Source organism: Nematolebias whitei, chromosome 1 (genome assembly GCF_014905685.2).
Source record: "Nematolebias whitei isolate Nwh7 chromosome 1, NemWhi1, whole genome shotgun sequence".
In the NCBI taxonomy this organism is placed as follows: domain Eukaryota; kingdom Metazoa; phylum Chordata; class Actinopteri; order Cyprinodontiformes; family Rivulidae; genus Nematolebias; species Nematolebias whitei.
The window spans coordinates 68,018,305-68,043,882 of NC_056498.1; the positions used below are offsets into that span (position 1 = coordinate 68,018,305).

General features: G+C 41.2%; 1 protein-coding gene across 2 annotated transcripts in view; it reads left to right on the forward strand.

The window, feature by feature from the left end:
* slc8a1b (solute carrier family 8 member 1b) overlaps positions 1-25,578 on the forward strand; it is a 162,425-nt gene that overhangs the window by 132,628 nt on the left and 4,219 nt on the right. For both annotated transcript variants that reach the window (XM_037680285.1, XM_037680292.1), the window contains exons 7-8: positions 21,221-21,406; positions 21,577-21,666. In XM_037680285.1, coding sequence (XP_037536213.1) covers positions 21,221-21,406; positions 21,577-21,666 — 276 coding nt within the window. The remainder of the gene's footprint in view (positions 1-21,220; positions 21,407-21,576; positions 21,667-25,578) is intronic.

Consider the following 25,578-nt stretch of genomic DNA (forward strand, 5'->3'; position numbering starts at 1 on the left):
TATATATATATATATATATATATATATATATATATATATATATATATACACCTGTAGGAAAGACGAAGCTAAAACAAACATCTGTTTCATGTGATGTCTTCCTACCTGCATGCAGATATGACCCTGCAGTTTTTATTACCAAGGGGGAAACGCCACCTGATAGTTTCCTGCTGGCTGCACATCAGCTGCGTGACATGGTCACTGTGAGCATTGCTAAGCTGCTGCATCGAAGCTGCATGTGTTTACTGATAAAAGCCCGTCTGTTGTTGTGCTGCTATGCACATAATAAAAAACACAAATATGAGATAATGTTAAATGTTGCAATGAAAACTGTCTCAATCCACATTTCATTACAGGTGCATCTAAAAAAAAAAAATTAGAATATTGTGAAAAAGTTCCGTTTCTTTTGTCCATTTCAGAAACTGAAACTCATTCATTACACATAGGGTGAAATATTTTAATCCTTATACTTATTGCAATTTTGATTTTTATGTCTTAGAAATCGTGAAAAAGAAAATAATTCAGTGACTCAGTAAATTAGAATATTTCACAGCCAGCTTTGGGTACCTTTGTCAGTGTGGACAGGAGCTAAGTCTGCTGGAAAATGAAATCAGCATCTCCATAAAGTTTGTCAGCAGAAGGAAGCATGAAGTCTCTAAAATGTCCTGGTAGACGCTGCGTTGACTGTGGACTTCAGAAAACCCAGTGGACCAACACCAGCAGAGGACATGGACCCAACCAGTCACTGACTGTGGAAACTTCACTCTGGACTTTGAGCAACATGGATTCTGGACCCCTCTACTGATCTTCCAGACCAGGGGTGTCAAACTCGGGGCCAAGATTAAAACCTCTTTCAAACTAAGGGCCGGTTTCAAAATCTACTTTAACTCAAGTTGGATACTCAACATCTTTTATTGGTTGCAGGTTCCTCAACAAGAGTTTGATTGGTGTCATCTGATGTTCTCTGTTGCACTTTTGACATCATAATCAAAGATTACTGAAAAAAATCAAGTAAAAATAGTGTTTTACTTTTAAAATATCATCTTGGGAACCAGATAAGATGTCAACGAGGGCCACATGTGGCCCCCGGGCCTCGAGTTTGACATATGTGCTCCAGACTCTGACGCCTTGATTTAAGACACTTCTGATGTTGGCTCTGGTTCAGGAGTGGCTGGACTTGAAGAATGCAACATGTCAAAGACTTAATCAGCTGATTAGGGTGACACCAGGAGGTTCCAATATTGAACTCTTCAGAATATTCTAATTCTCTGAGATGCTGAATTTAGTTTTTTCATTATATGTAAGCAAAATTAACAAGAAATAAAAGCTTGAAATATTTGTCATGAGTTTCACTTTCTGAGATGATTGACAAAAAAAAAGCATTATTCCAATTTTAGATGCGTGCATGACATTTAAAATACAACAGCCCACAGTTTATTGCGGTCAGAGCCATCGATGAAATATTGTTCACTTTGATAGTGCATCCCATCATAATTTGTTTGGTTTTGTAGTTTTGCTTTTTGTTCATATTAAGCACAGTGAAAAGTTGATTGCAGATTAGAGTTAAAAATAAAATGTATATTTTATAAGAAACTGCTTTGCTTGTGAAAACTGGAAGCACACAGTCTGGCACAAACTTGATGCTCGAGTCCCGCAGTCACGTTTGCAGCAGTCCATTATCGTAGGAGCCAAACTGAAAACTGCAGCATCCAGAACATGTAATCCACACGTGACGTTCCAAAGTCCAGTCCTCATATCAGAAACCTATTCATATATCTCTGGATTAAATGCACTTTTTTTTTGTGAAGAAAAATGTCTCTAATTTGGCCTAGCTTTGTCATCTATCTAGTTGTCAAGCATGAAGACTGGTGCTGTTCTATGTCGTATAAGCTTCGCCCTTTAAGGCCTTCGCTTTAGTGGGTTTATCCCGTTATGCAGAGCATAAGCACTGAAAAAATTAGTCCACGCCCACCTGCTGTGTGGGCCCCACCCGGTCCGTATAAATTACGTTAAGAGCGGGAAATCGGCTCCCATTTTTTCTTCAGCGAGCTAATATAGCACTGTCAGAAGAACAAAGAAGATAAGTTGTGTAAATGACCAACCTTGTGAAGGATGCTGGGCCCGGCAGTCGACCTCCGGTCGTCCGGTGAGTTCTCCTCCCCGAGGAGAAGATGACAGCAGTCTTATTCCAAGGTAAGCTTCGTGGAACATTTCCCAGTGACAGGTCACTACACGCTGGACAACGCCATCTTGTGTTGTTTCCTCTTATCGCCGACCCTCGGGGCGAACCGGATGGTTCCTCCGGGGCAAGGCGTGCTCAGCTGCAGCCCCCGCTGCTCATTCCCTCCCGGGGAGCGTAGTGTAGGTGGAGGGGGGCTGAGTGAATGCTCACCCCATCCCACCTCGTTTCGCATCGGCGATCACACCGCTCCCGGCCGACAGCGCCCTCAGGGGTTGCCCGGCGGAACCCGGGAGGAGGCTGACATGAAGGGACCCCTTTTTTCTACGTCCCTCGCCTTTTCCCGCCAGTTCGGATGATCGGCGGGAAGGTTGTTTTTCACTGGGCTCCACTGTGGCTCACCGTCTTGATCCATACGGCCTCACGTTCCAACAGGACGTTCCACGGGCGAGGCCGCAGACGGTTCTTTCCTGGTAGATTAGAGGAGTCGGTCCCCAGTCCGCTCCCATCACCAGAGTTGAGGGATTCACCGAGCGGGGCTATTCCTCGGTAACCCCTCCTGGAGCCAAGCCTCGCGGAAGCTTCCGGAGCGAAGCTGCCCAGGTCGGAGCAGCGTCCCGTCCCTCCGGAGGAACACGAACCAGACGGCGAACACGCTCTCAAATCGAGCCCACCAATGTGTTTTCAGGCAGCCGCAGTTAGCAACAACGTGCGCTGCTAGCATATAGCATGTCCAAGGGATTGAAGGCCGCAGACCTGCCTTGGAGACAAAGAACTCCCTCTGTCAGGCAGCTGACGCCAGCTCAACATGTGTGCCTCTCCCACGGTTTGCCTGTCGAGGACTGCAGCGCGGAGGACGATGACCCAACGACCCACCTGGCTTCGTTACTCCCCTCGCTGCCGGAGAATCTGCACAAGACCTGATGAAACCCATCGCGGACGCGCTGTTCAGAGCAGCTTCAAACCATGCTGGCGAAGTGAAACAGTCGGAGGAGGTGCCAGAGGCTGTGCGCCACCTCATCAAGCCGCGCGGCCCACCCCGTCCCGCTGGAGGGACCGTCGCGAGCAAGCTTCGACTTTTCCACGGCCGCGGCTCTCGCTGAGTTCCACCACCAGCCCCGCCCGTCAGAATCCAGCCCTCTTCACTCCGGCAGCCTGCAGCTCAGCGTTTCCCCAGAGTTCGCCTGCAAGACAGCGCTCTGGGCAAACAATCGCAGAGCTCATGAGAGAGAAAGCTCTCAAAATGACGGTCTCCGGAGGGTGTGTGTAAAAGTGACACGAAAGTTGAAATAAATCATCATTAATGATCAAGTGTCTGTTTTTTAGCCAGTCTGTAAGCCCGGATGAGCTCACAGCGGCCCCACACATAAGAGCCGGTGTCCTTTATAAGGCTTTTTAAACTCACCGCCGCTCCAAGACATTATTAATCGCTTACAGGGCACGATGGTAAGTGAAAATAACTCGTTATAATCCCGGGCTGCACGTTTTTCACCCAAGCGATGTCAACTCGTACCCGTGGGATGAAACAGCCCCACACACGAGCCGGTGTCCTTAAATAAAGGTTTTTAAACTCACCGTCGCTCTAAGACATGACGAGTCGATCACAGAACAGCCTCCACACATGAGCCGGTGTCCTTAATTAAAGGTTTTTAAACTCACCGTCGCTCTAGACATGACGAGTCGATCACGGCACAACGGTAAGCGAAAATAACTCATTACCAACTAGAACTGCACGATCCTCACTCAAGCGGTGTCAACTCGCACTCGTGGGATGGAACAGCCTCCACATGAGCCGGTGTCCTTAAACAGGATTTTAACTCACCGCCGCTCTGACATGACGAGTCGATCACTAAGATGGACAGCCTCCATCCAACGGCGCTACGTTGATGCTGGCGCACACACACAGCTGCCGGCGCTAACCAGCTCACATCGGTATAAATGTGGTCCGCAGGCTGGTTCGGGTGGGGGCCCTTCTCTCTCACAAGAAACAACACCCGTCTCGACGAATCAACGCGGGCAGCCGTCACCACCGCGTCTCAGCTTTCGGCAGCTCACCGCAGCTTAAACGTGAAGCAGCTGAAAGAACCCGGTAATGAGTCCCGCCTCCCTCCAGCGCGCGTCCCTCCAGCGAGAGCGGCGCGCGTCCCTCCAGAGACAACGGGTGCTCCCGCGGGGCTAGCAGCCTTCACTCCAACAGCACGGCGTAAACGAAGTCACGCCCTCCACCTTTTCAACGTTCGCACAGCGACGTCAAACGCGCAGCCCCACCGCGTCATCAGCTGTCACACGCTTCGCCTCAGCACAAGTCTCGCCCGGGATCACACAGAAAACATTCCCGCGACGCATGACGGCGGTTGAGGGTCGGACGGCTGACAGCCGTACAAAACATGACACATCACTTAACGCACGTTCACCCTACGAACGTTACGTAGAGTGGCTAAAACATGCTCGCCGTTTTTCAGATGGATGGACAAGGTTTTTATGCAAATGGTACAAGTTACAGTTTGCAACCTGAACCCCTCCATTCAGAGGAGTTATAAAAAACGGCCCCGTCATCATCAGACTAAATCTCATCCCTAAATGCAGAAATCCAAGTGTTTTCTGATAAAAGTAATCTACAGAGTTCCCCAAGGGAGAGAAAACACAAGGTTTTTACTCACGGATCGGAGGGGTGAGACCGTTCTTGGATCTGTTGTTTAACATCCAGAGAACGCATACCGATCATCCTAACACAGAGACGAGAGTTTTTGTTTTACCTGGATGATCTGCTGCTCCTGTCAATTCAGACAGGAGGCGCTGATGCAGGATCAGGTGTTGACATCACACCTGTTAAATCTGGGCTTCGCCATAAATTGGGAAGAAGCTCGAATTTTCCGGCCCAGACATTTGTTTCTGGGAGTGGAATTAAATTCAACCACCATGAAAACTCGTTTATCACAAACTAGATTCGACATTTAAAAAAAAAAAAAAGTCAACTCAGCCATGTAAGATCTGGCAAGTGATAACAGCTGTCTCCGTCATGAAGCTGTTGAAATGATGTCACTCACACAGTGGTTCCGCTGGTTTGTTTCACATGAGACACCTCCAGAGGTGGTTCTGCACGTCTGCATGTGGATCCAGTAAAACACAACGACGGATGATCACTGTCCCTTCCTCTGTGGAAGCAGACCTCCGACTCTGGGGAAACACCTTGTTTTCTGTCAGAGGGAGTCCCCCTCAGCAGACCCACGTCACGGGTCAGTCTTCACGGACACGTTGCGGTCAGGCTGGGGGGGGGGGGGGGACATGCCTATCTCAAGCAGTAGGGGCGCTGTGGCTCCACTACACATCAGCCCACATCAATGTTTTTTGGAGTGTCGCACAGTACTGAATGTGATTCAACACTTTGCTCCCGTGCTACAGAATCAACACGTGTTGATTCACACAGACAACATGATGACTGCTGCGTACATAACCATCAAGGGTGTGCGTTCAGCTCAGATGTTACACATTGTGCGAAAGCTACTGAGTTGGGTTCATCAAAACCTGCTCTTTATTAGAGCGGTTTACATATCCGGTGTTCAAAACGGAGGGGCAGATGTGACGTCCAGGGGCGGCCCACGTCACGTGGACCGGACCCTCCATCCAGACCTGATGTTTTCAGACGCAGCAGAAGTTGGCAAGCAGCTGTGGACCTGTTTGCGACGCGAGAAGAACACTCAGTGTCAACTATGGTTTTTTCCTGAGCCCGCGAGACGATCCATCGCTGGGGGGGGACGCATTTGCTCACAGCCGGTGGCCCAAAACGCTTTTATACGCGTTTCTTTTCCCCCACCTCCTCTGTTTTTTACGGTTCCTGAACCGAGTTCAGGAGGAGGGATTGACAGCTCTCCTGGTGGCTCCCGGCGTGTGAACGCAACATGGTTCCCAGGCCTGCAACGTCTGTTGTCGGGTCGCCGTGGAACTGTCGTGGAGGGAGGATGCTCTCCTTCAGGCAGGAGGAGCGACCAAGAGTTACCCAGAAATAGGTCAACACCTGTGGGTCTGACCGCTGAGCGGTCCCACTTAGAGGATGGGTCTCCCTCAGGAGATAGTGTGCACAATTCAAGATTCACGTGCTGCATCTACCACAGTTCTGTACACATCAAAGGGGACGGCTTTTCAGCGCTGGTGTACAGAGAAGGTTTAGAGGCCACCTCATGCCTTTTAGGCGGCGTGTTGTTTTTCTACAACAGCTGATGGATAGGGAGTTGGTTTTCAGTACGCTTTAACGTACAGTTGCAGTCATCTATTCCTGCCACGAAGGTTTCGGAGACAGAACAGCTTTTAATCACCCGCTGATGAAGCGTTTTCTAAAAGATGTTCAGAGACACAGGCCTGCTTCATGTCCACTTGCTCCACAGTGGATTTAACGCTGGTCCTGCGAGCCCTGATCAAAGCTCCAATTGAGCTTCTGGATCAGGTTTCATTTAAATTCTTGTCTCTTTAAACAGCCCTGCTGTTGGTTTTTAACACCCGCTAAGAGGATAAGTAATTATCTGCCCTCTCTGTTGCTTCGTCATGCCTTAGAATTAGGCTGACGGGCAGCTCAGCTGATTTAAGACCAACCCAGCTTTTATGCCTAAAACATCACGAGCTCTTTTAAATCAAGAGTGATATCGTTGGAGGGGTCCTTTCCCCCCCACAGATCAGAAGAGGAAGCATCTTTTCATCTTCTCTGCCCGGTGCGGGCGTTGACGTGTTACATAACGCACACAGCTGCAATGCGTTTCAAACTCAACAATTGTTTGTGCATTATAGAGATGCTTCTGCAGGTCGCCGTTATCCATCCAGCGCTTGTCACACTGGCTGTGTGAGGCCTTTTCTGAAGCCTACAGAGCATCAGATTTAGGGCCTCCTGTCAACCTCTAAGCACATTCGACCAGGGGTATCGCATCTTCGACTGCTCTGCATAATGGTATGTCAATGCAGGACATTTGCACTGCGGCTGCATGGTCAACACCCTGCTCATTTATTCGCTTTTACCTACGTGATGTGACGGCTCGTTCCATGACACATTCTGTCCTTAGTGCTCTAACAGAATGAATATTGTTGTTCTCATGGAACTCTGTTTAAGCTCACTTCTGTCTGTATGCATTACAGTGTGAGATGTTGTTTTCAGTCACAAGTCGTGTCTGTGATTTGGTTCTATTGTCACTATCAGTTCATGATTATTGTTACCAATTAGTTCAATTGATTAATAATCAATTTATGGACATTAATCTGTTTATACTGTTCAGCCATGAACCAGTTGGTTCATGCCCCCCCCCCCCTCTTTTCAACTTCTTCTTCCCGTTGAAAGTTTTCCGGGGTATTCATGCTTTGTCAGAACGTGTAGCTACACAACATGCGTCTGTGCATGGCACATAATTACGCGATGCGTAGTTATGCACACGGGGAGCTGAGTGACAAGACGTTTTTTGGGCAAGCTTCCGCTTCTTACTGTGTTCGAATGGACCCAGTGAGGCGAGGACCACATCGGCTTCGCCCTTTACCCACTAAAGCGAAGGCCTTAAAGGGCGAAGCTTATACGACATAGAACGTTGGTTACGTACTGTAACCCCAGATTCTATGAGTATAAGCGTAGCCCTTTAAGCGTCGGGCCTCACTGGCTCCTAAATGGCTGAAGAAAAAAGCTATTTTGGGAGCCGATTTCCCGCTCTTAACGTAATTTATACGGACCGGGTGGGGCCCACACAGCAGGTGGGCGTGGACTAATTTTTTCAGTGCTTATGCTCTGCATAACGGGATAAACCCACTAAAGCGAAGGCCTTAAAGGGCTACGCTTATACTCATAGAATCTGGGGTTACAGTACGTAACCAACGGTTTTAGTTTTCACCCTTGTCTGGTTAATTAAACATTTAGCTGAACAACTCTTCACTTAAATCCACACAGGGACAAAAGAAAAGCACCTTGATCCTTTTAAAGGCAGGACATTTTAAAACTTATTTCACATCACTGCCAAACTTTGTTCTGAGACGAAGTCGTACAACGATGAAGAGGAGCAAAGAATTGTTAAACTGAATGATGAAAAGGAAAACGAGGTCAAATGGGAAATTATAATTTATGCAGTGAAATAATAGGAAAATAAATGACAGAAAAAGTGATTAAAAGAAGCCGTTAAGCGAAGCAAATCAAGTTTTCTGTGAATTTCTGACGCCCCCCCCCCCCCCCCCCCATGATTTTCCTTGGACAGTGGGGTGTGCTCTTCTTGAGAATAGGATCTGATTGGATGCTTGAAGATCAAAGTAGCAGTTTGCATCCAGCTGTGAAACGATGCAGGGGAGCAGGAGAGAGAATAGGAGGGAGCTAAAAGAGCTGATGAGAGACATTGAGCTCATGCTGAGAAATAAAAAAAATAAAAAAATAGAAAGAAAACGGGGATGCTCATCTATTCATTTGAACTATAATTAGTATTTTTAACTTAGTGTATTATACGTATATGAATTATACAGTAAACATATGAAATGTCCCTTTGGGATCAATAACGTATATAGATTGATTGAATGGGCTGGAAAGAGTTGTATTTATTCTGTCAGTTATTTGACATATGTTTTAGCTTTTACTTCTTTACGCCAAGATGCATATTATAAACAGGAGCACTAAAATATTTCAAGTTTAGATTTTTTTATTTTATTTGAGAGTTGAATTGTAAACTTTTCTAAAATTGTCAGGATTTTTATAGCTTGATTAAAAACAGGTTTATTAAATTCAGAAACTGGTGGTCTTATGAATCCAGTTTATGCCTTAATCGTTGTGTGTTTCAGTAAATTATTAGTCATTTTTAATACAAATCATATGTTGCAGGAACAAGTTTTTTTGTTGCTTATGGATCCAGGATGGAGGGATGGGGAAATGAGGGGATGTGGTTTGACATAAAGTGGCGGGGGTATAAATGTTTGAGAAATACAAAAAGTTGAAGGTAAAATATACAAATAAGTAGTGAGGTAAAGCTCAAGAAAACAAACCATTTTTAAAATTAGTTTTAGCCTTTGAGCTTACAACTAAACAATTGCCCAACTCTCTAAACGTTTTGTAAATTTTCATCCATCCAGAAAAATCTTAAACTAAATCAAATGTAATTTGACTATTTTTAAATTGTTGATCCATTTTTCTTCTCATTTAAAAAAATCTAAATAAAGTAAAAACTTTGACTGATCTTATGAATCAAAACTATAAAAATGAGCTAAATAAGAGTTCTACAACTTCCACTCAGCTCAGTGGCTGGAACACAACACTGGGGGAGAAAATGAATAAAAGAATTAGAAACATTCCGTTTAAGAAATAAAATTCAAAAGACACTTTAATTTGAACTTGGAGCACAAATCAGTGTGCAGGAAAACATGCATCTTTATCAGTGGCGCTGGTGGTGGTTGGGCTAGCATGAACTGAACGATATAACATTTTATTGATTTAATTTCAGCAATAAAAGCACAGAGGCTTCACAGTCAAATAATGTTTTGGGCAGAATTGAAACATGCTTTAGCTGTAATTACAGTAGTCCCTCGTTTGTTGCGGAGGTTTCAAGTAACAACGTTATATTTATTTTAGTATTTGTACTAAAATCTCAGTGGGCTCCATGCAGCTCTCTGCATCTGCTGGGTGCCGACGTCACTGTAGTAATCACCAAACATTTTTCCAATCCGATCAAAAGTTTACCTCTAGTAATTCAGCAGAGGGCAACAGGGCTTCTGGGTGGGGCACTGTTGGCTTATGGGAAATCTAGTCATTATGAGCGGGGATACAGTGTAGGCTTATTGAGAGAAAACTACAACAAGGCAGTGCCTGTCTAAAGTATTTCATTTTTTCATTAACTTTTTACTGTACAGTATCCTGCACTGGCCCAATCACGTGAGTAATATTAAAATAGACAATCACGTGTCCTGTACAGTTTGTTTTTCTTTTTCAATCTTACTTTGAAATGACGTGAAATGGCAAGTCTGCGAAAGTCGAACCGCGAAGTAGCGAGGGACTACTGTACAACTGCTTAGCAACACATTGCACTAAACTTCCTAACACAATCAAATCACCACTGGTTGGTATCCACAGTAACAAACAATACTGGAAAGATCAAGAAAACACGTTTTTCGAAGTGCAGACTTAATTTAAACATAAATGTTCACTGACTATCAGTTGTGTTTGCATATTGCTTGGTCTATGTGCCCAACGCTTTGTCACCTCTCGTTGAAAGAAAATACCAAAAATAGGATTAGACCAAAAATATTCAAACATATTGTTGCTAATGCTCACCACTGCTACAGGCTGTCTTTACCGTTACAAGGAATTTCACCCTTTAGTACTTGTAAGGAACTTCATAAATAGAAGGTGAACAAGTGATGCTAACAACTTTAAATTGAGTTTGAATTTCTTTTCCTTCAAAGAAAGTCATCCTTTGCACACGTTTATGTCGCAGACGCTTGCGTAACAAGCCTAAACGTAAAGTGATGTAACTCTGTGGCTCATCCCTTCTGATACACATCGCTGCTTCAAGAGTTTAGACAAGTTCAGCGCAGATGTCATTTATATTGCGGTGGATTTAATACAAATACAGATAAGTACTGTCTAATCTTTTTCCCCACTTTTCTTACTTTCATTCTCCTTTATTACCTCTCACAGATATTGGATTGAAACGAAGGTTAGGCACTTTAAAGAAGCGTCCAGTACACTTTTATCTTGGCAGAGGAGTTAACATCCTTTTAACTCTCTTTCATCCTCGAGATGACATCTTGTGCTTTTATTTTGGCCAAAACTCTGGGGAAGATTGCAGATTTCTAACTATCTTTTTTAAGATATTAGCCATGAAAAGATGTTTAAAGTCTGCTAAGACCCAACCTTCAGGTCACCACATCACAACATCCATTTAGCTTCTACACACGCACACACACACACACACACACACACGTGTGCAAAATGCTTATGGGACCTTCATCTCGAAGCAAGAAACCTGCATGTAGTGAGCTTTTAAAGTCCCTTGAAATCTGTGTGCGTGCATGTGTGTGGGTTTAGACCTGGTTTTTTTTTATGTTTGTTTCAGCATGTGTATTATGTGGCTAATGGAAACTGTTTCTGAGATTAGCTTGCAAAGGTGGACCAGAGGAGATGGCATGATTATCACTGGGCACATGCAGTTTGCTTCAAAGATCCAGTCCAGAGAATGCTTTAAAAATCAGCAGACACTCATAACTTAATTACATTAGTTTTTAAGCACCAGTAAAGACGTGGTAATAAAAAAAAGAAAATGCCTGGTAGTGGAATAAATTCAGAAGTTAGTAATGCCATGATGAAAATTCACTCTTCTCTACAGAGTTTCAATTCTCAAAGCAAAAACAAAGGCAGATACAAGTGACATAATTAAGGTCAGAATTGAAGATAACTCGTAAATCTTTTGTCTGACTACTAGGATTCATTACTGTGGCTTGTAGAGTTACCGTTAACCATATCTTCAGGATGGAATAGTAAAAAGAATTTGCTGTCTATATCCTGATATCTTAACGTAGTTGTAAAAATGCTCATTTGGGCATGTGTCATCAGAAGACAAAACTGTGCACCATCTGCATGGCTATGAAACCCCATGCCTCTTGAATACTTCTCCAACAGGAAGCATTTGACAGGTCTGACTGGGCCATGTCCGTCATGTTATAAATTCATGTTAAAATGACTAATTCTACGCTTGCTACTTGTTACGATCAAGTTTTATTTTAAGATTATTCATTGTTATTAAAGCTTTTAATGATCCTAGTCCATCACACTTATCAGCTTGTTCTTTTTGTGAACCTTCTTCAGGTCTTCTAGTACCAGATTAATAATCCATGGCGAGGTCTTGATGCATCAGTTTGTTCCTCACTTCTTGATGGAACTAACAGAAGACCTGAGATTAGCTGAGTGCAGTGCATTTTTAAAAAATAGGCTGAAAACACCTTTTTTTAATTTAGCATTGGAGTTTTTAATGTTCATGTGACATTTTTTAGTTTTTCTCTGTAAAGCACTTTGTCATGCTGTTGCCTGAAAAGTGCTGTATAAATGAGTTTTGATTGAAAGATAAATGGCAATTTTACAAATAATTTTTAATGGAACCCAAACGAACACTTGGCTTCAGCATTATTTAAATAATCATGAATGTACAAAAAGAGACATGGGAAACAGCTAACATGGTTTTATGTGGGTGCGCAACATGGGCTAACTGCCTCAATTAAAATGATCTTTTATTAGATTAAACAATTAGATTAACTTTCAACAGAACATATTTGTGTATACTGATGTGCATGTGATTAAACAAGCTGTCAGAGAAAAGGGCAAATTCTTGACCCACATGGTCATTCTTTGGAAAAATCATTTACCACCAGCCATCTTGGATACCAAAGTTTTAAACAAAGTTCTCATTTGATCTATTGGTGCTCGAAATATGTGTTGAAGGTCAGTCTCAGCTACTACCGCACCAAATTTTAGCTCAACTTTGGTAAACTAACGGCTACAGCCAGTCTTGCGTCGGCTTATGTTTATTAGCTATTATGGCCTTTTGAATTTGTTAGCCTCCAAAAATAAATTGATAATTTTTCTGCAAGTTTCAATAAAATTGGTCTTACGGTTCATAAGATTTATTGCCAACAAACACACATCGACACAACCAGTTGCACAATAGTTGGCTTTTCTTGGTGGCAGGTGGTAATAATGACCAAAATGCCAAACCAGTTGGTTAGTTTAGTAAAATGTTTGTCATATTTTGGAGTCAGTCTGAGGTGGGTACCAAACATGCTTGAACTTTAAAATACCAAAAAGGGCGTAATTGTTTTTCTTTTTTATTATTATTATTGCTATTTTACAAATGGAGATGCAATTTGGTTGTAGTTGAGCATAGATCCTGTTAACGGAGACGGTTTAAAATAATTTTAGCATGCACGTGGCAGGAGATGTCAAGGCGTGCTAGTTTCATTGACAGGTTTATTAATTCAAGAAAGAAAACTAAAATTTCTAAACTTTTCACAAAGTACAAAATTTTATGGAAAAATATTTAAATATGATATAAAAACAGGTTTGCTCCTAGAATTTGTGCTCTTACAATAAAAATGTTTGCTTGCACGTTAACCCCATGCTGACTGTTTGCAGGTACTTAACGGTATTTGTTTGTTTGTTTGTTTGTTTTGTTGGGTTTTTTGGTGAGAAACGGGTTGTAAACAAATGTTTATTTCAAAGCCACAAGCTTCACTCAAACCTGGCTCTGCATTAACCATCTTGCTTTAACAAAATAAAATGCCACCAGTGGCCAATTCAGATTTACTAATGGTCCATGTTTGGATTTTTGAAACGAGATTAGATTTTTTTTCTTTCCCCAAACTGTTAATAAAGACCATGAGTGAGACTGACAGGGACAAAGGCACTAACAGGATAACATAATGGGACGTAAAAAAAAAATCAATGGAAAGAGAATCAAGGTGGAAAGAGTGACTGTGAGGACGGAGAATGGGAGAAGAGTGAAGGACGGTCCAGGATTGATGTCCATCCACTCCACACTTCACTGGCCTCTAATTACTAAATCCACTCTGTGTTGTTCAGTCAGCCCGTCCACTCTGTTGGTGTCCACTTTATGGGAATGTCTTTGTCTCTCCACACCCAGGGGGACTGTATTTAATGTGGCATTCAGGAAACAAGGGAAATAAGTAAGCAGAATAAACCTGAGACAAATTCACTGGAGGAGCTCCATTAAAATAAAATGAATATAAAAACTCAGATGTAAAGATAACTGTGTTCATTCCGTTCAAATATCTAAATTCTATTAAAACTTCATGCCAAATTATTTTTCCTTTTTGGTCAAACCTGCATGTTTTGTCTGTGCTCATTCTGTAATTTGCAAATTGTAGACGTCAAGCGATGACAGGTTGACTCGCTGACTAATTCAATTGATTTTTACTGACGAACCGTTTCACCAAAGATAAAATATGAACAAATTCAAAGTTCTAAATGTTTGATAATAGCTTAAAGCTCTGGCAAAACTTTGAAATTTAATGAAAATAATAATAATTTTGGTTAAAGTCGAGCTGTTTGGGGTTTCAACCATAATGTTTGCAGGAACAGCTCCATTTATTTTTTTCTTATAGTGAAGTGCTGCCAAAGGTTATGAACAAATAATATCTTACTTGTACATATTTGAACACCAGTTTGGAGAAATAGGATAATTTTGACAATGAATGAGCTAATGGCTAACTCAAAAAGTACCAAGATGCATTGCTGCAGTGTTCAAACAACTCCAATTCTGTAATTTCATATCGGTGCATGCGCACAGTATTTTTTTAATCTTTTTTTGTAAACTTTTACACTGCTGTCATTATCAGTTTTGCACTGCACACTTATTCCGGCAGAATTATGGATACATGCCAGATGTGCTCCAAGGTGCACTGGAAGTGTTCCAGGTAGTTGAAGCTGCTGCTATTTGCATTTGCAAATAAAGAAAATTGTGGGTGTGAGTTGTGAATCTGGGCCTGATGTAAAGATGTAGGAGGTAGTTTTCACAGTTTTCGTGAGATTGGAGTTGTTTTAGGACAGCAGCAATTCATTTAGTTCCTGCCATGACTTGGACTGGGTGCTGTTAACGTACAAAGTAATTTATTTGCCATTTGTGCACAGAACAACAATCCAGGAATATTCAACAATTAAGCGATTGGAACTTTGAAAGAAAAATGAGAAACAATAAGTAAATTCACAGTTGTAATTGTACTGAATACTGAGTGTTTTTGAATAAGTGACCAGCAAGCTGTGCACATACAGCTGTGCACATACAGCTGTGCACATACAGCTGTGCACAGCTGTATGTGCACAACTGTGGAAAGCTGTATTCTAGTCTGTGCACTTGTTGTTGCCCACCTCAGCTCACATCATACCCATCTCTGTCTGCTTTGTACCCACCTTAGTTACTACTACCTATAATTTATTATGTGTTTATACAAATAAACACATCTTTCAATAATTATCATGGAAGTGGCTTTTAGACCTGAACATTTGCCTCACGCAAAGGAACTGAGATCCCCCTCATGAACACCTTTTACCAACTAGTCGCCAACAGTCACTATCTACTGAGGTTCTGGTTTTATCTGGTCTATATAGTTCTCTAAACACCTTACCAAGGGAGCTATCCAAAGCAGGTAAGATATTAATTGTTCGTAACATTTCTACAGAACTCCACAAACATTAAACTCTTGAGGAACTGAGATAAATTTTGAAGCCAAGTCTCGAGTCTCTTTGACTACAGGAGATCTCTGCAAATCCTGTGTGTGTCTGGGGAGGTGGGGTTCCTACGGCAGACAGGATGACAGGACCAGTGGTACATGAATGTAAACATAAACATATCGATGTATATTCTGGCCGACACACCACACACACATGCACAGCTAATACAGTAAACAAAAACAAAAAAGTTGCTTTTCAGATTTAACAAAGACGTTTGTTTGTTTGCTTAATAAATAACAAGTTTAAATCATTTTATTGACAGCAGACTTTGAAGCTTTTGTCCATGTCAGAAATTCAGCGAGGACTGTCAAAAGACCAAAGTGCCTGTCAAAATGGGACTGCTGTTTATTTTTAACAATGAAAGTGACGTATTTCTGCCGTTCCATTGAAATCTTCAAAGTCAAAGGAGCATTAATGAGAGGCGCACAATGTGGCTGGGGGCTACATATGAAGATGAATGGACACAATGCAGGCTGTCTTTCCCCGCAGTGTAATGGATTTCTGCTGCAGTGCACTGTCTGTGTTAGCAGCTTTACTCCGTTCATGCCTTAGCAAAAAAAAAAAAAAGAATAGTTTGGTCATGCACTGATGTCCTGCTCCTCAAAGCCTGTCCATGTCTTTCTGATGGCAGACCTCTGGTTGCAGAGATGTATGAGGCCTGACAAAAGTTATTCCGGGTCTCTGTTTTGCCTGCAGTGGTGGGATGTGATTGAAAGGTCATTTCTGAGCAGCCTGAGGGGTTTTCTGCACAGCAGCTTGTTTGGCCACATCAGTTTCAAACGCTGGTGTGCGTGTGTGAAAGAGGGAGCATTGTGTAAACACACGGTGCCATGAAGGATTCTTACAAATCTCCTGAGCACAGACCGTATCGCTTAAAGCAGAGCATGCTTCAGACATTACTCACAGACGCACACCTCGCTTGACTACCAGCCTGAAGAAAGACGCTGCAGTTCATCATCTGTCAGACGTGAGAGCGCAGCCTTTGGACAAGCTCTGTGAGCAGTGAGAGATAAGAGCAATCTACCTCCTCTGTGGGGCAACAGAGAAAGGAATACATGTGGTAGTGAAGATATTTTGGGGTTCCAAGAAGGATACAACTTGATGCAAATCCCTCATTGTGTTGGATATTTATGTCAGAATACTTTCACCATGTTTTCTGTTAGTTGTAGTTAAAAAAAAATTTTATGTAATGTAAACCTGCAAAAAGAAACGAGTAGAACTCCTTTGCAGAAGCTACAGGTTCTGTGTGTATATACAGTACAAAGTAAATATCACTACAATATATAGAATGGTGAAAAGACATCGGCTGTGGCATTTAACGGAAGGTTGCAGTGGGATACAGGATGGAATGAGAAACTTAACACATTGAATTATAAAAGGCTATAACAGCACAATGTGGCCAAGACTGAAAAATGTGAAGAGAAGTGAGCATTTAGAAACAATGGAGGTATAAAAGCAAACATAAGCCAGTAGGACAACAGTGGCAGTTAGGTGAAAAGAGAAAAAGTCAAACAAATGTATAAATATATGTCTAATCATCCAGAATTCCAGTACAGTAGTCCCTCGCTACTTTGCAGTTTGACTTTCGCGGACTTGCTCTTTCGCGGTTTTTCAAAGTAAGTTGATAGATGAGCTGCACAATCGGCATGGATGTTTTATTTGAAATGATTTATTTTAAATGATCTAGTACCTGCTGCACCTGTGTGTGGCCACAGCTGCAGGAGAAGCTTCCTCCTTCAGTGTGTCAGGATCTCTGCTCTGCAGCGGAGAAGTGGGCGTGGCCGAGAGCAGACGGAGAGAGCAGAGATCATGACATTCTGTGCTCTACGCGAGTGTTTAGAGTTCAGAAACATTGTTTACAATATTACAAGAGTGTTGGGTTTAAAACGTCTTTATATTTGTGTATGTATATACTAAAATAAACCATCTCATCTCATTACCATCTCATGTACCACATGAGATGGTAATGAAAATAAAGTTTACTGTACCTCAAGGATTCAAGGTTCTTTGTTATTCGCATCACATGTGGTACATGAGGTGGAATGAAATTGTGTACACAGGGTCCCAGTTATGTCCAACAAAAGTATAAAATGTAAAAGAAAAACAGTAATAAGATATAAGCTACGAACTAAGAAAAACCTCAACTAAAAATACACTAAGCACTAGTAGTATAAAAACAATACCCCAGCAATACTTGAACTTAAACTACTGTATCCCTACTGTCACCAAGGAAGAGGGCCGGCAATGGAGGAGGGGCGTACCAAAGAGACCATCTAATCACAAGCAGAACTGGTTTGTTCCACTTTGGAGTAAGCTGTTGGGGGAAGAATCAGTTTTGTTGTGTGTTTCCTTGACTGATGAAGCCTTTCGGATTGAAGGTGAAACGTTTCAGCACAAAAAAAAGAAACTGTCCAGATGACCTGACTGAAAAATGTTGGATTGTATACGTGGATTATTGAGCATGGACTTTGTTACTGTATCCCTACTTGGCGGTTTTTCACTTATTGCGGGGAGGGCAGGGTACAAAAACCCCGCGATAAACGAGGGACTACTGTAGTTTAGTATTTGAAGAGGGTTCTGCATTACTAACAAAAAGAGAATAATCAACACTCAGTGCTTTATTTTATTCTTATACATAAAATAAATGGATTTTTTTTAAAAACATTAATAAAAAAACAGTGTTGTCCTTGTTTTATCGTGGCTCAGGTGATGTGCTGGAATTGGCATCAGTTGCATCTCTGTTGATTGATCAAGACGTACATGTGTTCATGTATAATTATGTAATTAATTGGTGTCAGTTTGTTGGTCCAGGCACACCTTCTGACGGGGCGTTCAGTTCATCTGATCCTGTCTCATCTTATTACCACCTTTACAAACCATTTTACACTGTCACACAATGTGAAACATATTACACAACAGAAACTTGTTAAATTTATGACAAAGCCAGCAATTAGATTTGGAAATTCATAGAAAGAGGATAGGAAAGGGTGTAAATTTATTTATTTATATATAAGCGTTTCTCATTCCCAGTTAATCAACATTTTCATCACACAATTGTAATTGAAACGAGGTCAGGGCAGAGATGGTCCGACAATGATGTAAAGATTGAAACTGTATGACATGGCACCATCAGTGTGGTTATTTCTTATTTTTCTCAATACTCAGAGGAAGCTGCAATGTTGTCATTTCTCACAAAAATCCTATTTGATTATGAAAACACCATAAACCCAAGTTTGTAAAGTAAAATCTCAATTTGCCCCATACAAAGCTCTATTTGAATGTGGCTTTAGAATTGCACACAATTCCGAGTCTTGCCGTGTCGGTGTATGGCAAAGTCTAAAACTGTTTCTCCAGCACTCGTAGCCTCGACGTTCATCCAGTGCGTTCGCTTCACAATTGATTTATACAATTTAAGAAAATGAAAAGGAACCATCAATGCCATTACAAACAGGCACAGAATATAAAGTGAAAGAGAAAATGGCTTTATTCATCCATGGTGGTGTGTGTGTGCGAGCAGAAAGGGGAGCTGACAAAAGGTATAACTCGGATGGAAGGGCTTGTTTTATTATTTATGCCAAGATTGTCTGTTCCAGACTTTCATAATGAATGATTGCTCTCTTTCACTAATCTTTTGTTATTCAGGTATAGTTGCTCATTTGAGCACTTATTTTAAAACAATAGTTTGAAGCCCCTGTAGAAACACACAGCTATTTTAAATGGGATTTTACTTTCTTAATAATGGTGATGCTAATATGTACAATGACTTGCATACTGGAGTGTTTTATAACTAAAACCTATTCAAGTGTACTCCATGTTGTCAGCAATGACACGATCCCAACAATTACTTTGAAATTACTTAACTTTATTCAAATGATTAACCTTTTTGGTAAAATCCTTTGTCTTAACATATGTATAGATTGTTTGACCTGTTGTGTTAAGAAATATAAAGTACTTTTGTGTTGTTTTTTGTTTTACAGTGTATTTGCTAAGGGGATACACTGAGCAAATTACCTCAGCATATTCCTTTTTTTATAATTCTTTAAACTTTTTCTCAAAAATGACTCAAAGGGAACTGTTTGCTTTGATTCTTTTAATGAAGGTAGAAGTCCTTGAAGTGTTGCGTATCACCCACCGCCTCACATTTTGGTTTTAAACAGATGTTGAGCAATCTGTTAGCTCGATGTGTTGGAGACGACTTTTAGCCCCTGCTACAACAAATTCTAGCTCTGCATGTGTAAAATGTTGTTTTTGTCATTATTGATTTTGGCTAGATTGATTAGCTGTGACAGCCATCTTGAATCAAGTTGATTCCAGAAATTAATTAGTTGTAAATCTACATCCGCAGTAAGTTGCACTAAAATCTGTCCAGTGGTTAATGCAATTTTGTCAACAAACATGTAAAAAAAAAAACATTGCCAAACTACATATAGTTACATGTATTCAATGGATGTTTATATTTGGTCTGGTTGGTTGTTTAAAGAATTTAAGTGCAGAACCCGCTTTTTGAATTTACTCTCAAATAGTGAGTAGCACGGGTGCAATCAATGGGAGATGCTGGCGCTCCCAGGGATTCTCCCCATCAGGGCGATTGACTAAAGCAGCAGGAAGTCTCATTTGTTCATTTGATTCCTTAATAAATCGAGCAAAACATCATGGAGTGTTTTATTTTATTGAGCAGGAAAAGTTAGTTGGATTTTCAGCTGCTCCCACATTTATTCACTCCATATATTCACAACCTCCGACTGCAGTTTGTCTGGAGGCACTGATTTGATTCACAGGTATCACACAGACCTGTGCGGCAGTTGGGTCAGAAATTGTCAGATGTTTTTTTGTTTGTTTGTTTTACTTTACCTACCTATATATTAATTACTGTCCTTATGCCTGTTAAGATATTATTTGATTTGAATAGTAAAAGTGACTCAAATCTGCTAAACAAAGTAAAACAGTAAAGTCATTTGATAATCCCAAAGGGGAAATTAAGTGATTTCATTACATGAATTATAAAAAGAAAAAGTACAGGCAAAATTGATTAAAAAAATACAAACAATTAAGTGTGTTTCATACTATAGTGTCTTATGTTGACAAAATATAATGATGTAAAAGGGTATTTCTGTGGACAGATTTCATCTTCCTGTAATGCTGATCCTTAATACAATGAAGCTAAAAGTGTATCAAGCTAGGGTTCATCATCTAACATGTTCATCTATAACTGTGCTGAAGGATTTCAATTTTACGTTGGGAGAAAATACATGAAATGGTTCCTCGAGCTGGAGAACCATTGTACTTTTCCCATGCATGTCTGAACTACAACCTAAATGGAATATTTTTAAATTTAAATGTATGACCCAAAAAAAAGGGTTGTAGTGTGCATGAGTCAGCATTGACATCAAACATTAGTTCCTTAAGACCAGAAAAAAAAAAGTTTTCTATATCCACTTTAAACTTTCTTCTTGGTTTGCGTTTGTTTTCTCAAACTCTTCATGGATCAGGGGTCTTACTGTAGGCAACAGTGTGGGCTCGGAAAGCTCAAACAGATGCTCCGACATGTAAATGACTCTTGAGTTGCCATGGTTACTAATGACAGATGTTAGGAAGTGACAGAAATACCAGCAGAAAATACTCAGCCAGTATGGCTGAAATGGTGCACATATGGATTTCAAAGGCAGATATCCCAGCCTTCAATCAAAATGTCCAGTTTTGTCTGTATGATTCGTTTCATTCAGAAGTGCTGCTTTATCATCTTTGCTCCAGTTGTACTCTGAGGAAATGTTAACTTTGATCCACGTTATTTTTCTTCTTCCCAGGCGAAGATGATGACGACGAGGAGTGCGGTGAGGAGAAGCTGCCCTCGTGCTTTGACTATGTCATGCACTTCCTCACGGTCTTCTGGAAGGTTCTGTTCGCCTTCGTCCCACCCACCGATTATTGGAACGGCTGGGCCTGCTTCGTCGTCTCAATCTGTATGATCGGGCTCCTTACTGCCGTCATCGGTGAGGGCTTAACAGTTCAGCAGAAGGGCTACTCTAAAATAGTAAAACAAGATTTACATTTTTAAATAAACTCTTGAAATGCAGTGACTTTTGTACATAAAAATGTTTGGCTTTTTTAAACTTTATAATTAACAATAATGTGCTGGTGTTTGTTTTTTTTATTATTACAGGAGATCTGGCTTCTCATTTTGGCTGCACGGTGGGCCTGAAAGACTCCGTCACAGCAGTTGTATTTGTTGCACTGGGAACTTCTGTGCCAGGTGAGAGTTTATGAATACATACACTACTTATTTTTATGCTCCTGTGCTAACAGAACAAAATGTGCACGTATTATGGTATACTCTCCGTACCTCTGTAAACTTTCTCTTGTCCTGCCCCAAACTTCTGCTCCGCCCAAGATAATAGAACAAAACTTAACGCACGTTTATATACACACACACAAACTTTTTTTTTTTTTAATATATTTTTTGGATGACAACTGGGACCTCAGTACTTATTCTTTTTGTTCCTCGTTTCTTTAATTGGAATGACAAAGCTCCTTGAATCCTTAAACTAAGGTATAACAGAGGACGGAGTACACATATCTGCAACTGATTTGAGACTTTTGCATTTCTAACATAAACAAATTACTGTGAGCACCATGTGATGTCAGCATAAATCTATTCTTCTTGTCAGGCTTAGGTGATCTTTTTCTTCCCATTTACAGAGCTTGGGGATGAACATATAATATTTTACATACATGTGTGCACATGGACAAAAAAAACACCTACCGACAGCTGCATTAATGGATGAAGGCAACTGCTTGGGGAAAAAAATACACACTGCAAACACACACACGCACACACAGAAACAAAGAAACAAACTCCAGTTCTGTGGCTATTACAGTTAATAAAACCCATCCTGCGCTGCGGTTCCAAGATGATTAACCCCATTTATCACGGTTAGCTTAGCTAACACAAACGTACAAATGCTCAGAGCTGAAGAAAACTGCATAAAATAAGCTGTTTAAAATTAGCAACAAATACTGTTTTCTAGTTTAAGATTCAGCCAAAACTTCATATACTCTGTTTTTGACTACAGTACATTTAAAATAGACCAAAGTTTTATGCCATTAGGATTTTTTTTTTTTTAAGCATTAAAATGTTAAAACTTTTCTAGATTTAACATTTTTGCATGAGAAGTAGATGCTATGCAATTGATTTGTCTGACTGATGCAGCAAAGCATCAGTATTTAATTTATCACAATTTTAGGTGGCATTTTAGGAAATATTAAATTTGACAGTGATGATCAAATTTCAAGGAGAAAAGCACAACAAAAAAATAGACAAGCCAGAGAACTAATCAGATTGAGCATATAAATACTCCCCACTGTGTTCTTCCATCCCATTTCAAGAAGCCATGGGGGAAAGAGAAGCAGGAGAGAGGAGGAGAAGGGTGTCATGAGGGAAGATGTTGGCACTGGGTGATTGTAAGGTTGAGAAAAAGGGCAGGAAGCTCTCTGGGGAGACATGCTGTCAGAGAAGGAGTTGCAACATAGAACCTATTTCACACAAGCACGCTATTGCTGCTGAACATGCAGACACCCACACACACTCCCACTCAATCAGGCTCACAAGCATTCAAAAAGCAACTGAAGCTCAGACGTGCCAGTCTTTGCCAGCTGGTGGAGGCATGGCATCAGATTAGACCCAGGTGGTGCCATTCATAAATCGATACAGTGTATGTATGAGCACTTTTTACTCAAACTCAGACATGAAGGCCTATGGAACAGAAAAGCTCAGACATAAACACAAAGCACTCACACAGATAAGCCTAACAGGATGGCTCTGAAAGTGTCAGGGTAGTATCTCACATGGTTGCAACTGTTAAAGTTGGTGACTGAAATTTTAAAAAAGGCACTTCAATTGCAGTCTCATTTTGCCCCACCAATGAAGCCACATTTTAAGGCATTGAAAATCTCTGCCTATTCTCATATTTACATGTACACAGCTTGAAAAAATGTTTTCGAGGCCATGGGAATTATTCTATTTCCTATTTTTGCCCACACTGTAGCCACCTAAGCCTGCTTTGCACCCACCTTCATCTTTTATGATTTCATCAACTGCAGTACGCTTTTTATAAATAATCATTTAGCATTTGCATGCTTTTTTTTTGTTTTTTCTTTTAAGTCAGAGGAGAGTTCAAGTGCAGGTGTAAAAGTACAGCTATAGCACTTTAGAAATCACGGAAACAAAATTTAAAGGCTTGAAATGAATTTGAGATGCCTGAGACAAACCTATTTTAAGAAAAGTTTGGCCAAAGATTTTTAAACTTGAACAACAAGACTGTGAGCCTCTGTAGCTCACAAACAAAAAAATTGTCAAACCCATACAAATGTTTTGAGACATATGGGAGACTTCCTTGCAAATGTCCTTTGTCAACTATTTGCCAAGAATCATAACCCAGTGAGATACTGGCTTAAGATTTAAGGGGACATTTGGAGGATATCTTATTGTTGGTCTGTTCCCTCAACCAGCATTATGTTGCTCTTTTTTTTTTTTTTTTTTTTTGGTGCAATATCTCTGGTCTTCGTCTCATCCATAGTTCATTTGACTTACTCTTCTAATGAGCATACTTGTATTGTGAACCTTTCACTCATTGCTTTTACTCAATATGTGTCCCCTAATATTGTATTTGAAGAATGTCCCTCAGAGACGCCATAGTTTTGTAAGAAAATTAAAACAGAAAAAATCTTTGGAAAAATACAGCAAAATTATTAACAAGACCAATAGTTTGTGCATGTAAACTGAGATTTAGTCTTGTACATTTATCTTGGACCAAATCTTTTTCATGCAGGCAGCATTGGATACATTAGTAGTCTTGTTTTAATTTCAGCTTTCCCAACAAAATGTTGAAAAAATGTCTTTATATGTCACAGCAGTCATATTTAAATCACAAATGCCATGTTGAGGGTGGTTCATAGCAAGAAATTTTGAAAGGAAAGGCTTTTCTTTACCAAATGCTGTTACGAGGCAAGCTGACATTAAACTTGACACAAAGGTTTCCATCAGGAGCGCACCATCACTGCAAACAAATGTTTAGATTATATTTAACTTTGTCATTACACAACAAGTACAAGTACAATGGTTAACAGGTGACCAGTTCAATAAGGAGACAGCTCAGGGGAAATAGCTGCACTTTAGTCTGCTGGTTTGGGTCCAGAGGCTCCTGAAATACCTGCCGGAGGGCAAGCAGGCAAATAGTTTATGGGCAGGGTCAGAGGAATTATTGAGAATGCTGTGAGCTCGGTGCAGGCAATGTTTCCTCAAGATGTCTGCAATAAGTAGAGACCCTGTGAAGCACTGAGCTGTCTTCACCATTCACTGCAGTGCCTTGCGGTCCTTGACGATGAATTTCCCATACCATACATTACTGGTCATGATACTCTATCACACAGCAGTGAAAGTTCACCAGGACAGCCATGGAAATGTTGTTTCTTCAATGTTCTCAGAAAGAACAAGTGTTGGTGAGCCTTCTTCAAGGCCCCAGGCCAACCGAGAGACCTAGTCTCTCCAGCATGTCCTGGGTCTTCCTCTGGGTCTACTCCCAGTCAGACATGCCCACCTCCCTCAGGAGGCACCCAGGGAGCATCCTTACCAGATGCCCAAACCACCTCAACTGGCTCCTCTCGATGTTCAGGAGCAGTGGTTCTACTCAGTCTCTCCAGGATAAATGAACTTCTCAACCTATCACTAAGGGAGAATCCAGCTACCCTGTGGAGGAAACTAATTTCAACCACCTGCATCCGCGATCTCATTCTTTTGATCACTACCCAAAGTTTGTGACCATAGGTGAGGACTATAGACCAATTGATAAACAGAGAGCTTTGCCTTACAGCTCAGCTCCCTCTTCACTACAACAGAGCCCGCAATACTGCAGATGCTGCACCAATCCGTCTGTCAATCTCACGCTCCATTCTTCCCTCACTCGTGAAGAAAACCCCAAAATACTTGAACTCCTCCATTTGAGACAGAACCTCACCCTCGACCCAAAGAGAGCAATCCACACTTTTCTGACTGAGGGCCATGGCCACAGATTTGGAGGAGCTGATTCTCATCCTAGCCACTTCACACTCTGCTGCGAACCGTTCCAGTGATATCTGGAATCACGGCACGATGAAGCCAACAGGACCA